The sequence below is a fragment of the Photinus pyralis genome, unplaced genomic scaffold (genome assembly GCF_008802855.1).
Source record: "Photinus pyralis isolate 1611_PpyrPB1 unplaced genomic scaffold, Ppyr1.3 Ppyr1.4_LG8, whole genome shotgun sequence".
NCBI lineage: Eukaryota > Metazoa > Arthropoda > Insecta > Coleoptera > Lampyridae > Photinus > Photinus pyralis.
Window position 1 is genome coordinate 12,667,259 of NW_022170819.1, and position 16,388 is coordinate 12,683,646.

The 16,388-nt window shown below is 35.9% G+C and overlaps 1 protein-coding gene across 1 annotated transcript; it reads left to right on the top strand.

The window, feature by feature from the left end:
* Positions 1 to 1,549, top strand: LOC116178396. The gene is made up of 3 exons (XM_031497889.1): positions 1 to 29; positions 86 to 891; positions 952 to 1,549. Coding segments are annotated over exons 1-3 (810 nt in total). The 5' UTR covers positions 1 to 26; the 3' UTR covers positions 953 to 1,549.
* Positions 1,550 to 16,388: the final 14,839 nt, after the last annotated feature.

The following is a 16,388-nucleotide window of genomic DNA, read 5'->3' on the forward strand; positions in this document are numbered from 1 at the left end:
GCAACCAAGCAGTACAAAACCCCGAAATGGTAAAAATACGAGACTCATAAAACTTGGATGGTTTCACTACAATGAAACATTCAAGGAACCGAAGCAAGTACGAGCAATTAACGGAGGCGGTAGTAGAGATGTTCGCGTACCTAAATATTACAATAAACAAGACATCATTGACGAAGGATGCAATCTATTTTTCCCTAACGGTACATCTTCAAAAGGACTAAAGTTGTCCGATATGAACACTACCCTATTAGACTTTTGTGCTAAAGAACTAGAGGATGAAGTAATGACCATTGAACAAATGTTTCAAACTGCTAAAATAACGCGACTCCACCTGTATTTGTGCACTACTCCAAAGAAAAGAAAGGAAGTATGTGAGACTGTCACAAGTGAAACTGCGGATACAAGGGGCACCAGCGACACAATGTATGGGGAAGTACCAACACAACTTTCTTCTGACCTTACGGAATTCCAGTGCAGTTACAACATTGAAGATTTCCTTTGTTTACCACCGGATGCAGTGGTTGCAAACGACAGGTTGTTAGCAACACAAATACAAAACGAAGAGAACGACGGTTTCATTTTGTCATTGGAACAGAATACTGAGAATACACCTGTTACTCCTGTGAGTCCAACAGCCGATATCTCGATTTGTCTTCATAGAGGACGGGTATTTGAAGAGCTAATAAATATATTTCTGGAGAGAAGAATGGTCGGTAGTAAAATACATGTAACTCTCATGCTCCCCAATGGTGAATTGGAGTGTGCCGAAGATTTGGGTGGGGTATGGAGGGATGCACTTAGCGAGTTTTGGAATTCCATGTATGAAAAATGCACAATCGGTACAAACATTAAAGTTCCCCAACTAAGACACGATTTTGGAGTAGAAAAATGGTCAGCAATCGCGGAAGTATTAAAACAAGGTTGGATTACTGACAAGTATTTTCCCATCAGATTATCGAAATGTTTCATGGAATACACAATTTTCAAACAATGTTCTGGAGACGTAACTACCGATTTTTTTGGTTACATTAGCGAAGACGACAAAACAGTATTCCGTGAGGCAATTGGCCATTTTGAGTCGATTCCTACGGACGAACTCCTTGATGTGTTAGGTCGTTACGATTGTAAAACTCTGGCGAAAGAAGATAATATTAAACAAATCATTGACGAACTAGCCCACCAAGAAATTCTTCAGAAGTCTGCTTTCATATCTGATTGCTTTAATAAAGTCCTAGTAAATTTGGTAGATGTCAACGAATTTAATGAAATTTATAGAACTAGCAATCCAACATCTAGAAACATACTAGCAGCTTTGTTATATGATGACAACTTGTCCGAGGAAGCAGAAAAAGTATCTGCTATGTTAAAGAGATATATACGTGAGGCTCCTGAGAATATTCGTATGGCTTTTCTAAGGTTTGCAACGGGGGCTGACATCCTTTTGGGTAATAAAATAAAAATTATATTTTCCAAATCTGATGGTTTCAGCCGTCGACCGATTGCCCATACATGCACAAATACTTTAGAAGTTCCCGATTGTTATGATAATTTCATGGAGTTTCGTTCAGAATTCAATTGTATATTAACCTCTAACATCTGGATAATGGATATTTTTTAATTTTTACATATTTTATTTTATAATTTTACCATAATAAGAATGATTGTTTCGTTTTATTACTAAATAAAAAATACGTTCGGCATTATTTGAAAATAAACTGGATAAATTAACTGTAGGTATCTGTAACTCTGCGAGATTGGTTTATTCAAGGTTCAGATTATTGGGAATAATAGCAAAAAATTAGATTAACGATTTAACGGTTATACCTATTGTACGACTGAGTTTACATCACAGAACAGGAAATGTTTAATTCAAATAACTTCGAAATCTGTAACCTGCTTGAATTCCTCCAAAGGATATACATACCTTAGGTACCTACTTACATATGTACGCAGTAGTTTTTTTTTAACCAACTGGCAGTTCCTTTGGAGTTCGTATCTCGACGGCGATTGTACTCTTACAACGGACAATCTTACACATATACAGTCTATCTCAGGAAAGAATGCCGGCCACAGAACACTTGATGCCGATCTAAAATCGATGGTTTAATATGAAAAACATGGCAAATTACTTCCGTAGTAATAATACTTTGATTAGAATATATTTTCTAATCAGTATTATTATTAGGGAAGTAATTTGCCATGTTTTTCATATTAAACCATACGATTATAGATCGGCATCAAGTGTTCTGTGACCGGCATTCCTTCCTGAGATAGACTGTACGTATTTTTCATCTTTATTAACCTGCTTAATTTTTTTTGCAAATGGATCTACTTATTTATTGTGCGGTTTTACAACACTATAATAAACATGATAGTTTGTTCCGTAAGTATAAGTACACATCAATCGCATTATACGGATCGGATGGAATATTTTCTACTGCAGCTTCATTAAGTAGAATATTACAAAGTTCAAAAACATCCTTATCACAGGGACATTCTTGATCAAGAAATACGCATTCTTCACGAGCAATTTCCAAGTCGTCAAATTCAACGGAGATCAAATAATCATTACTTCGATATATTTCAGGACTATGGTACATAATTAATGGTTTTCCTCTTGGCAATATGCTGTTCTTCGATGAAGATATATTATGCGAGTTCCATTCCAAAACCACGCTGTTCATCTCTGACTACACAAAAAAATTTTAATGTGATAAATAACAAAATAACTAAGTTCAAAGCGTACCTGGATTATTCGAAGGAAGCAAAATTGGATTAGTGCTTTTTCCAAGTAAGAACCATTAAAATAGCCATCGTCTTGAATCTTTTTAAATAAATTCATCCAAAACTCCGCGTTGTGCTTTCTTAATATTCCCCACCAGCACTCAATTTTTTGATTGGCTGTACTTTTACCATAAAGAAACGCTGGTCTGTGGATATTAATACCCGTATCTCTTCGAAAAAATACCTGCATTTGTTCGATGTGGCGGTTTTCCGTACCCATATCGGCCCTGATGGTCAATGGTATGCCTCCAATCTTTTGTATAGTGTCAACAAAATAACCACCGATAACACGGGGATTGTTATTAGTTCTCCCAGCCTTCATCCACATAATATGGCGCGAAAATCCATCTATACACCCATTAATTCCAATACCAAACGGCTTTAACTTGTCATAAGAGTCTACATGCCATAAGTAATTTGGTCCTTTGTTATTGTATTGTCTTCTTCGAAGTCATCTCCTTGTTCTTATTTCAACACCCACGGGATCAATGGATTTCAAAAGTCGCCGAATAGTTTCCTGCCGAACTACAAAACCTTCTTGAATGCATTTGAGGTGCATCCAACGATATCCATAAAGCTGCCCTGATTTGGATACCTGTGTCCTTAAATATGTAGCCACTTGGTTTATTGGAGAATATCCTTTCTTTCGAAAAAGTTTTAAATTTTTCAATCTTCTTTTTAAAGTCCGAAGGCTAATATTACAATTATGTTGTACTTTAAGGAAAGCTAAAATTTCATCGTTGGACAACCCGAGAGTAAAATAAATGGTGATCAATTGCGTTTCACTCATTTTTGCAATGCATGCAATACGCGACAAACGTACAACATAGACTAAGGCTTAAGGCAAGCTAATCGACAGTAGGTATCAATTGTAATATTATGAGTTAGTAAGTCGCAATTGCGAGATAGTAAGTCGCAATTGCGAGATACTAAGTCGCAATTGCGAGATACTAAGTCGCAATTGCAAGTTATTAAGACGCAATTGCGTTATAGTAAATCGCAATTGCAAGTAAAAATGGAGAGTATGTGGCCCTTCTACGCTTTCGTACGACCATTTATAAACCGAATTGCAAACTTTTTTAATTATAAAAGTATTTAAATGAAATTTGATACATAGCCACTTGCAATAAAAGCAAATTTAACGCCAGTTTCAAAATTTGAATTTGCGCATGCGCAGTGCTAACTTTCTTATTTATGGAGGGATTTAAATGAAATTTGATACATAGCCACTTGGAACAATAGAAAATCTAACGTTAGCTTCAAAATTTAGGTTTGTGCATGCGCAGTTCCAACTTTCTTATTTAGAAAAGCATTGAAATGAAATTCTTTTTATAAACTGAAATTGAAGTAGGACATCAAAATGGATTGCACATTATGCAACGCTATCTTTCATATTTGTGGCCGGATTTTTACAATTTTAACAGAAGTTGCATCTTACAAATAGGAAATGAATGCAAGTTGAAATGCGCTTTATGTAAATCGTTTACGATTACTTTTTAACTTGTTCTTTTGAGATATGACGTGAGAGATATATTTTTTTATTCACTACTAGCATTAAAATGTATAATTAGTAGGCTGGTATACGATGCTAGATTTTATTTTTCCCTACCTCGTGGATTATTTCTCTCGTAGTAGGAGATAATGAATTTGACATTTGGGTTGCCATAGTTAGAGGCAATAAATAAATATCTCTAGCGTTCTACGTTATGTTAACGAAGTAAACAAGGATTTTATTGAACTGAACAGAACTTAAAGAACTTACTTTTGAAAATTATAATTAATCACACAATTATTGTACGCGATATTCTTCGAAATACACCAACATAACATTTTCACTAACTTGTGAAAATCATTTTTTTCACTACTAGCGTCTGATGGCATGATTATTAACCCTTTTTCCACTTGTAAAGTAGGCTTTCTCGGCATTTGTTCAAAGTGGTTAATAATGTTAGTAGTCACTTTTAGAAAACACAACCCGAAATTTCGCTCAATAAACGTTTAGACAAGTTCTCTAAAATGAATAATTACCACCATCCGCCATTTTCAGAGAAATTACATACCTAAAATTATCACATTTTGAAAAAATTCGAACGAAATTACTCTTTGAAAATATCTCAATGACAGAACAAAATACGGCCTGTTTGACTTGTACTTCCACGTACTTGATTGACATGTTAAATTAAGAAACAAACAATTCTGTCCAACCGTTCACTTTCTTATCAATATAATATGTTAATTTAGAGGATTTCAAGTGCTAGTAGTTCAAAAAATAGTATATATACCACGGTAGAGAAGTCTATTATTGCCTTCGCACCTTACACCCCTCGGCGCAAGCGCCTCGAGATGTAATCTTGGTGCTCAGGCAATAATACTATACTTCTCTACCTTGATATATAATATACTATTGTTTGACACCACTCTTTAAAATTTAAATAAATTTTATTGTAATAATGTTTTGATTTTCAGGCAAGAGGTCGTTAGCGGCCACGCTTTTTGCTGCCTCTCGTATGTCTGGAGGAGTGCACGAAAATTCACTATCCATATATTTATTTAACAGAAATTAGCGAAACACGCAAAATGCGACTTACAAATAATGTAATGTCAAAGTCACAGCCTTCTTGTAAAAGTACCTACCTATTATAGGTACTTAAAATCGCCAAAATCGTGTTTTCTAATGATATTTAAATAGGTATGTGTTAAAACAGTTCATCTGCTAGTAGTGAATAAAATAATATATAAACCACGGTAGAGAAGACTTTTCATCGCCTCGCTTCTTATTTCCCTCGACGCGAAGCGTCTCGGGAAATAATACCGCTCGGCTAAGAAAATCAACTTCTCTACCTTGGTATACTATTAATGGAATCCTTATTTTTTATGCTGAGTTTGTTGTTTCGAATGTATCTTGAAATTTTGTTTTATTTGCAACTTCAAAACAGACACAGAAAAATAAAAAACACGTAAATGAATCGAACTTTCTCACACGTGATCTCCAACCGTACACCTGAAAACTCCCTTTAATTGACACAGACGTAAAATAGAGTGAAATAAGACTAAGATGGTTTAAATCCTTCTGCGTCACTGAAATGCTCTCACAGCAGCCTTGAATGCAGACATGACTCAAAAAGCTATGGACCTTGCTTTAGTTTCAGAACCCTGGGCGAATAAAGGCCAACTTAAAGGGTTAAGTCAATCGGACATTCGATGTAACTAATGCTGATCACAGTGTATGGAGTATAGGTAGTACTGATACCAACTAGACGTTGGAGGAGTAGGTAGCTACTTAGTATCTACAATCTACAAGGAGCTAATGGAACCAATGACCCAACTTTTATTGACATAAAACGAAGGGAGGTCATTAATATTACAATATGCTCCATATGGCGGTATGGGGCATGGTTGTGAATTGACACGTGTCAGAAGAGGTGCCTCTCTCTGATCATAGGTACTTACGGTTTGATATAAAATCAGTAATAGTTGGTCTAGAAGGGTAGGTACACGCACTTCTGAGGAAAACCGATTGGATCCTATCAAGTAGTTCGTAATTCCTATAAAGGGAAAATTGTCATTAAAGGACAAGAAATCCTGTGGAGACTGAAAGTTTGGAGAGTAATCTCCCAACGGCATGATGCCTAAAGTGGCAAGAATCTAAATGGCTCTTGCAAAGGAACATGAAGGAGAAATAGGAAACCGGGAGATTTTACTTAAAACACACTTTTCGGGGTCTATTACTCTCGGATCTAAAAAAAATAGAAAAGTGTTAGTGATAATGCACCAGGTCTGGAGGTATCCAAGCAAGTAGTGCAGACAATGAGGCAATGTCTGCATTCAGTCACAAGGAGCTTGCACTGGACGCCTTCTTGGTTATTGAGATTGCGTTCGACGAACACTCTTTAAAATCAACCAAGAGAGGTGCTATGGATGAAAGTGCTGTGAGGGGATGCCTACAGGGAGCAGTACTATCGCCTTTTTTGGGGTGTCTTGATGTGGACGACCTAGATACAGCATAATTTAAAACTAATCTCCTTTATATCGTTTACAATTTTTACAAGATAAAGATCCCACGGGAATCGGGACGATTGTTCCTTTACTTTTCTTCCTTGCTTTTATCGTTTAAGCATGTAAGACTCTTAGGGTCGGTTGGCGACACAAGCATAATTATTGTGGAAGGCTTTTGATTGAAGGTGTTTTAAAAGCCTTAGAAGACTATGTAGGGCCCCTTAGAAAACCTTTAACACTTTTAAAGACCAAGAATCCGATACAACTGCATCCTGGGAAGATCCTCGAGGTCTTCACGTACCCTGTCACGTACTGATCATTTTTACAATTACGTAGCTGACAAACAATAGCGGCCTTCCTGATATCCTTGACAAGAAGACAGGGAGACAGAGAGACAGGGAAACAGGAAGACGGGGAGACAGGGAGACAGGAAGACAGAGATACAGAGACAGGGCGACATAGAAACATACGTAATTATTTTAAGGTCTCTTAAGGGTTGCCCTTGCTGGAAATCCTCTTTGCTTAAGCATAAGCGTAAACGAGTTAAATATTTGAAGAAATGTATAAATAATTGACGGCATAACGGACAGCGCCCCATGGTATTGGAAAATGACTTAAAAGGTTAAACTGGACTGTAACTTGTGAATCTTGCGTTTGTAAAGACTCAGAATCCACATCGATCCGATAATTGCTCAATGAATGTTAAAATGGAACGAGGAAATCGATTTTTCTTAGAACGATACGGTGGAAAATGTCGCGGCGTTGTCTGGATGCCCAGAAGTGAATTTGATGGACCCAATTGATGGCCATATGTGCTTGTTGAACAAGAGACCTTTTCCTAGACACTGCGTGATATGAAAAACGGGGAGGTTTTGGCTTCTCTTGTAACGGATTATAAGGATGCGATATGTTTGATAGGAACTCATAGGTACAGTGTAGGTACTCCTGAAAACTTTGGATTTCCAAAAAATCGCCTTTTCCTAATTAATTAGATGTAACTGAATAAAAATATCAGTTATCAGGCGAGGTCCAAAATCAATTTTCTTCACAACTAAAGGACGATCCCGTAAGTGAAAGTTATCTACCCTAATAATAGCGGATACCGATACGGTGGCTGTTTACAGGACATATTTATAATACAAACGCAGAATATGTGCAGTTATATTTGAATCGGACCTTGGCCCGAATTGCCTTTTACTTTTACAATTTTATTACTCTTACTTTTCTCTGACAGGCACCCGTTTACGACTTCGGCAATAATTTTTAAGATCTCGAAGTAGCCCCCGACGGGAAACATGAAAAATGTCCACCATTCAGCCTCGGCTCGGACAAAACAAGTTAATAAAAGTATATTTGTGTAAAGGACCTTGTTTAATGTAAACAAAGAGCTTACGCTACTTATCCGTGACTATTTCGGACAATTGTGTGGAAAAAGGGAACCGTTCGAAGGTAAAAATGCGCGTTACAGTTATGCAAGGATTAACGGGTCTCTCTCGCTCTCCTCCCCGATTTTATAGATTTTTCGATCCTCAAGGTTCCGCATTGACTGTTTTATGTCGAACATTAAATTTTTAACACTTTACCATTTACCGAAGATTTTTTTGTTGGTTACATTCGTGCCGTCGGGGAGTGGGACAAAGAAGTAGTCTACGATCGTTAATGGGAAGACGTATAAAAAATCGTTCAGTTATTTTGTGTACGGACAAAAGGAATGGGGGGTTTTGAATTTTTAAAAGGCCAATATAACAACAAACAAATAGTAATAAACGTAAATTTTTTTATTAGAAAACCGGCAGTCGAACTTTATTGCCGAGTTTAGAATTTTTATGTTTTTAGGTGAATTGTGCTACTTGGAAGCTATAAAGAATATGAGAAACAGATGTACCTATTCGAAATGCAGGTCTCTTTTTAGATGCTTTATACCTACTTAGAATGTTGCGCAAGGAATGTCTAACTTATTTTATTGAGCTTCTTTGCAAAATCGTTTTAGTTTCGAGTAATAAATCTTGAAATGCAATTTCGACGTGGGGTCACCAGTAAAATGTTCGATACTATACTAACTTCTATGTACCTCGTTTATCCATTTTTAGGTACCCACATTAAGGAAAAATTCATTTATAAGGCAGTCAGCATTCGCACAAGTTATTCCAAACAATTTACCAAGTCTAGGAACGCAAAATAGTTATTAAGGATCCTCAGATCCTTTATAGTTTTGTATTGTCGTCCGTCCGTCCGTCCGTCCGTGTGCGGCTCTAACTCTTTTTAAAAGTGGCCGATTGAGTTGAAATTTGGTGTACGGGTTCTTTGGACATTAAGGACGGACGCTATTGATCAGGAAGCTGGTTCAATAGGAACAAAAGTTATAGGACTTCGAGTGAATCGGGAACAGGAAAAACTACGGGCTCAATATAATAGAAATCAACATATTTCATTCCCCAGGTCATGTATCGGGTTGGGACTTCCGCTAGATTATTCCCTATGACTCTTAGATGTGTAATACTTTAATATAACTCTTCTCTGTGGTATAGGTCGAAAGTTTTAGAGCAAAATGTAGCAAAAATTACACTTTACACATGAATTTAGAGTTTTAAAAGGTTTCAAACGCATTATCTTGATGCAGCAAGAGTACATCACGTGCACATTTGATAACCGCATGTGTGTGATTCAAAAATGTTAAATTATTGCCATATGGGTTTTGATCAAAATAATCAAAATCGTTATTTATGCACCAAGATCGTCGAGAAAAAGACTAGGGGCATTATCTCAATTCTCAAGACATAAATTTGATGCATTTCTGGCGACCACATGGATTTTGATCAAAACATGTCAAAATCGTTATTTATGCACCAGCATCGTTGGGAAAAAGACTAAGAGCATCATCTCAATGACCAAAACATGAATTTGATCTATTTTTGGCGACCACATGAATTTTGATCAAAACATGTCAAAATCGTTTATTTATGCACCAAGAACGTTGGGAAAAAGACCAAGAGCATTATCTCAATGATCAAAACATGAATTTGATCTATTTTTGGCGACCACATGGATTTTGATCAAAACAAGATTAAAAGCATTATCTCAATGGCCAAGACATGAATTTGATGTATTTTGTAACATTAAAATAAATTATCGTTAAAAGTTATTGTAATACTGAGGATCCTTCGATATTTCGTTGTATCGGTTTATTCATTATACAAGACGATAAAGGGATATATTTTAACCATTGAGTGAAAGAAAAAACTTTCACGAGATGGTTAGTTTCCCTTTATCGTCGTGTATAATACAAAACTTTATTTTATAGTAGAATCCATTTACATCATTGTAAAGCTTCTGACAATTCTGAATTTAATTTAGAGACGCCAAAAATAGTAAGCTTAGGCTCTGTGCGATCGTTTCTATAGAAACAGCATTGACATATGTTCTGAACGTCAATTTATAACGTGCATTTGAAATAAGAATGACAGATGTCATTAGAATGCACAATCATTTGTTTCACTTTATCTACCCTTACTGTTAAAGTGATCACTTTATCGATCCTTACGGTTAAAGAACGGCTTAGCCTACTCATTCCAACCTATTAATCATTTTAATATTGTAGCAGAATGGTAAATTATTTCCTTTTAATAATTATAAGTTAGATTTATCGACGATGTGGATGCGGCTTTAGTTAGTTTGTAGTTTCTATACCAGGCGACGGAGGCCGAAATAATGTGATTGATGTGTGTGTGCGCATTTCCATCTAAAATCCTGTTGGTTTCGGTGCGAAACAATTTTGAATTGTTGTGGCACGACGCCTGGTTTTAGGTATGAATTAGTAGTTTATTTTAATTTATTTTAGAATCTGGTTTTAGTGGGATTTAATTAATAAAGAATTGCTCAATTCGCACGTTTGCACTATCACCCACCCTCGAGTACTTGTGCAATATATGCAATATGCGTCCAGCCTTACAGACTCTCATGATAGTAGCAAGAAGAGGCACAATCATTTCTCAATTACGCCAGAATTCTCATGGCAGTTTTCGGGAAAAGGTACTCGAATCTTCGATTTTGTAGTACACTAGTAAAAAACTAAAAGAATGCATAAATTAACCATGTGGATTAGACAAAATGTCCGTACTCACGTAATTAGTGAAACCCAAAATATATCCTCCCAGTCACGAGAAAAAATGCAGCAACCCTTCTAAACTAACTCGGGGATCCACAAAATATTAGTTCAATCACCAGAATAATATTCTAATTGGAAATTGCAATTAGAACCTCGCAGGTTTCACTCTACACTGCTTAACGTGCAGAAGAGAAAGAGGAAATTAAATGGAAGGAAGGAAAGACCCACCACCACCCTACTTGTCTTGGTCAAGCAATCCACTTTCGGAATAGGTCAAGTATAGGAAGTTGGTACGGTGCTTGATGCTTATTGAATAAACCTCTAAAACAGATCTAAAAAAGCGACAGAGCACCTCGGTGGGACCCTACGCGGTCATTGGATTTGACCCATTTTCAATAGGCTTATTACATGTGGCATATGGGTCAACTGTGAAAAGTTTGAACCGAATCGGTCCAAGCGTTTGACAGTTATCGTGTTCGCGGACAGATGGACATCATCAATTTCCCTATAACGCTTGCATCGCTTTGCTCTCGCGCTTAATAAAGAAAATAGAAATGAAATTGTTAATAACTAAAGCGTAAATTACTTCACTACTACGATGGAGGTAAAATAAATACCTTGAATAAAATAATTCAAAAATAAAATATCAAATAAATCGATAAACGTACACATTTAAAACGTAAACGTGGGGTATTCGAACTAGGGTGTTCTGGAGGACACATCGAACTCCCGACAAGCGAGAACCCGATGGGAAAAAATGAAAAACAAGGAATCCGCCCAGAGATCTGCAGCACGAAAAATCCACCGAGAGGTGACGCCAGTAAACGCAATGACAGTGCAAGTTTAAGTATGCCAGAGAATCTCAAACGATTAATGCAGTGATCATAAACTAAGAATAATTAATATGTACTTACAAAAATACTTATACAGAATTTTATAATTAGTGAAGCAGTTGAAATCAATCCTTTAATCTACTTACTATATATAATATATATTAAGTAGTTGGAAAAATCGAAGAGTTATTCACTTCCAAAAAGATGGGGCACCGCCGCACAAGTTTTACAGAATTGCTGATATTTTGCACCATCGTTTTGGAGATAATGGGCCAGTTCGAAGGTCACCAGATTTAACCCTTCAAGATTTCTTTGAGGATGTGTAAAAAATGAATTTTATAAACGTCAATACAACAAACTCCATAGATTTAGAAAATAATAAATGTGTAAGCAAATTTAGAAAATGAAGTCCTAGATACGGTTACAGCATGCGCAAAACCAGATTTTGAACCTGGTGTTAGTTTTGCTTTTATTTGAACTGTATATATGTATGAAATTTCATTTGATTGCTTCCATAAATAAGAAAATTGGCACTGAACATCATACACAAAACCAAATTTGGAAACTGGCGTTACATTTTCTCTTATTCCAAGTGGATATGTAACGAATTTCATTTAAATACCTTCATAATTAAGAAAGTTGGTACTGCGCATGCGCAAAACCAAATTTTAAAACTGAATTATTCCAAATGGCTATGTATCAGATTTCATTTAAATGCTTTCATAAATAAAAGCAATTCGGTTTATAAATGGTCGATATGCGAAAGGGCACTGTGAATGTTGATCGATGAGGCTCAACTTTTGGGATTGCGTTTTATATGGCTCAAGCTATACGCATATTATAAGGTATTAGAAATACTCAAATGACCTTAAAGAGAAAGAGTGAAACTCAAGTTATCGTATCCTAGCGCTCAATATTCGGCTAATCCGCCTCTGATTATGAGGAAGTTCGAGAAGCATGATACTGTATTTATTAAAAAATCTAATCGGCCATCGAGTTAACAACCGTTTAAAATACAATGAGCGGCATTTTTCGTATGATGTGTCACAATCATAATATGTAATCACTTTATAAGTGGGGCTCCCATCGCACACGTTTGCTACGCAAACATAGAAGTTCGCAAGGTGTGGACGCATCCTTATCGCCAACTACCATAATATGATAACACGATAGCGGCGTCTTTGATGCCGCCTTTTGATCTAGCCGCTATCAATCATTTCTCGGTACCGAATGGGTGTCATTGCGCTTTTCACTGTTTGGTTAACGCTTTCCGTTCCGTAAACTAATCGCACCTTATTGCCTTTATTAATCTCCCTTAATTGTTTGTTAACGTGTTATATTGTATCTTTATTTATTCGCAGGGTATTACGAATGGCATGGGCCGAGTGCTGCCGAGACAAAGAGTAACAGATACCGTCCTTCTTATCTAATGTCAATAGTGACCTACCTGTAATTCTTCGGTAACAAAAGCTTTTAATCTTTCGCTTTCCCTATCGTTTAGGGGTGACGTCTATTGAATTTTCTTTTATAAGAAGCTGGTTTGACAGTCAGGTAGACTTACCAAATTGTGATGATGATTTCTCATTGTTACAAAAAGAATGGAATCGTAATAGGTAATAATTACGGTTGGTATAGTTTGGTTAATGATGGGATAATAACCACAATGGCCATTAAAGTGAATAGACGGTAATTAGCATGTCTAATGACATTCCTTAATAGTCTATTATTCAGTACGGATTGGTGCTTGCTTTATACCTATGAAGTATGCAAAAATGGTGTTTTAAAACTAAAAATTACCTTAGAGTTTGGGCTATCGGAATCCACCAAGACCAAAAGACGCATCGCATCGGCATCCCTAACTCGGACCAACCCTTTTAGTCAATTTGTACTTTCTGATTACAAAAGGTCCGGTAGAAGATTTTATTTTTCCGACTTGTTTAAATGGTAAAGGGAGAGAAAAATCCAAGTTTGCCAATTCGACTGACGTCGGGAGAAATTTCTGTGGTCAAAAATCTGCAAAAATTTCTGTTTTTTTTTTTATTTTTCTCAAATAACCCGCCAGCGGTAATACTTCGGTAAAATCATCCATTATTAAAAACTGTAGTGTATAAAAGTACCTTTAATTTGATATTTTATTTGGCCCCATAACATGTATAGTTTACGAGATACCTACATTAATTTAAAGTTTCGTGTTTATAGTAATTTTTGAAAATAAACCATCTTTTACGTTGCTGGACTTGAAAATAAATTTATACAAATAGATTAGGTATACATATATATATAAATATATAAATTTATGCATTTAATCTTTAAATTTTTGCTGAAGTCTATTTTTTCAAAAATTAAATAAAAACTCGAAACTTCTACTTAATGTATCTCCTAAAAAACAGTGTAATTTTTGGTTCTTTACATTTGTCAACCTTATTCATTTTCTTCCCTCTCACTGTCTTGGCCCAACGTGATGTGTTAAAATTAACTATATGTACCTACCACCTAGTAGAATAATGCATTAGATGTATAGGTATCTTATGTATCTAACAGCATTTTATAATTATAGAAACGTTATTTATTAATAAGTGATAAGACAACATAATCACTCAGTTAGGTTTCACTTCTTCCAATATAGCTACCAACGGTGATCGACCTTGGTGATCAACCTGCAAAAAAAGGTATTCACTATTTAAAAAAGCGCATTTTTTTAAAAACCGGAATAGTTTTGCAGATATTTGCAATGGACATGTCTCGTCCTGATGACGTTCCACTTGCGCTTTATGAGTGCCCTCTCACGACACTTCGTTTTCAAGATATTCGGTTGGACTTCACCAATAGATAGGTATGTCTCGTTCAGAGGATTCATTTTACCTTTGTGTGTACTCTTCTTCGACAAACAGTTTCGTGTATAAATTATGCCATCACCAGTCTTCCAGACGTTCCAATCGCCTTTTGTGAGTACCCTTTCCAGACAATCGTCTCTTAAGATATAAGTAATTATAAGCGATCACGATAATGGGTCGAGGAGGAAGACTATGATGTAAAATGTAATTCCTTTCATTGAGGTTCATGAAGGATAAAACAAGTCGCTCTCCCAACCCCCCCTTTTTGATAAGGGGTTAGAAAGAAAGGCGGGAGCTGGTAGAAAACAGTTCCTTTTTTTCTTTTTAATTAGAATACCATGGAAGATAATACCCCCACCCGCCGGTCACCCAGTGATGTTGAAACGGAGTCGCGCAGGAGGGTTATAGTTTGTAGAAACCAATTCATTTCGATGAGACCTTTCATTAGAATGCCATGAAGGATAGAACATGTATTTACCCCCCTCTCCCTCCACCGCCCTCCAAAATCTGAGACAAATTAGTGGTCCCACATTTCTTTTATTTATTAAAAAATGCGCTAAAAATGCTATTATTTTTAAAAATATAAACACGAAACTTTAAATTAGTGTATCTCCCAAACTATACATGGTAGGGAGCCATATAAAATATCAAATTGAAGGTACTTTTATACACTACAGTTTAATAATGGATGATTTTACCTAAGTATTACCGTTGGTGAGTTATTTTTAAAAAACCGAAAAAAGTCAGAAATTTTTGCAGATTTTTGACCACAGAAATTTCTCCCGACGTCAGTCGCATTGGGTTTTGGTGAAAATCGATATTTTTTATAAGATCCGGGTTTACAGTTACAGCCAGCTACGTGTACCTAAAAACGTAATCATATACTGGCATACAGTGTGTCCAAGATAAGAATGAACAGCATGGGATGGGGAAATCGGAAACAATAAAAGATACACAGTCGGTTAAATTAGAAAAAATTGGGTATTTTAGGGCTTAGTAAAAATGATGTTTTAAAAGAGGTAACTATGGAGTAACACTCCAGGTATCCCGGATAACAGGCATCGACTTTATTTAATTATGTTTTAAATTTGTTTTTTATTTAATAATGTTTTAAAAATTCGGAAATTCCCACCAATTCCGAAAGTATTCGAAAAAACAGAACTTAACTATATTCTTTTTTATTTTTTTCTGGCCCTGTTTAAAAAGATATCAGAAAACACTTCCTTATAGGCACCTTTTAAGCTCTACAAGATGGTGCCCACAGATTTTCACTGCGACCCTTCGCATTTTTTGTTACGAATACAACGATGTCTGGTGCAATATTATGCATTATTGAATGAGACAAGTTGGCAACACTTTGAACCCCATCCGGCTTCACAATTTAGGTCAGCAGCAGCACCATTCATTCGAAAAATATGAATTAGTTTGAAATTTTTCTGAAAGAAAATTTCCTTCTCAATACATTTGAAGTAAAATATACAAAAAACACCATCCTGCTTTATATTTCAGCTCAGAGGCATCATCCATGCAAGTGATAACAAATTTTTGATTTTTTAAGTCTTGTTTTCAATTTATTTCAATAAAATAAATGCAAAAAGTTTATATACTGATGCTTATATTTTATCGGTATATGCAGACAACAGTCATCTCATAATTGGGATATAGATAATATGGTATATGGTATGGCTCTGAGTCTAAATTAATAGTTTCTAAAACAGGAACGAGCTATCACTTGAGTGCAATTATACCATGCTGTGAAGAAATTTCCCTTAGAAACATTTTTTCTGAATGTTGGAGAAATCGTCCATTGACATTCTCGTTCACATTCCGTTTTGA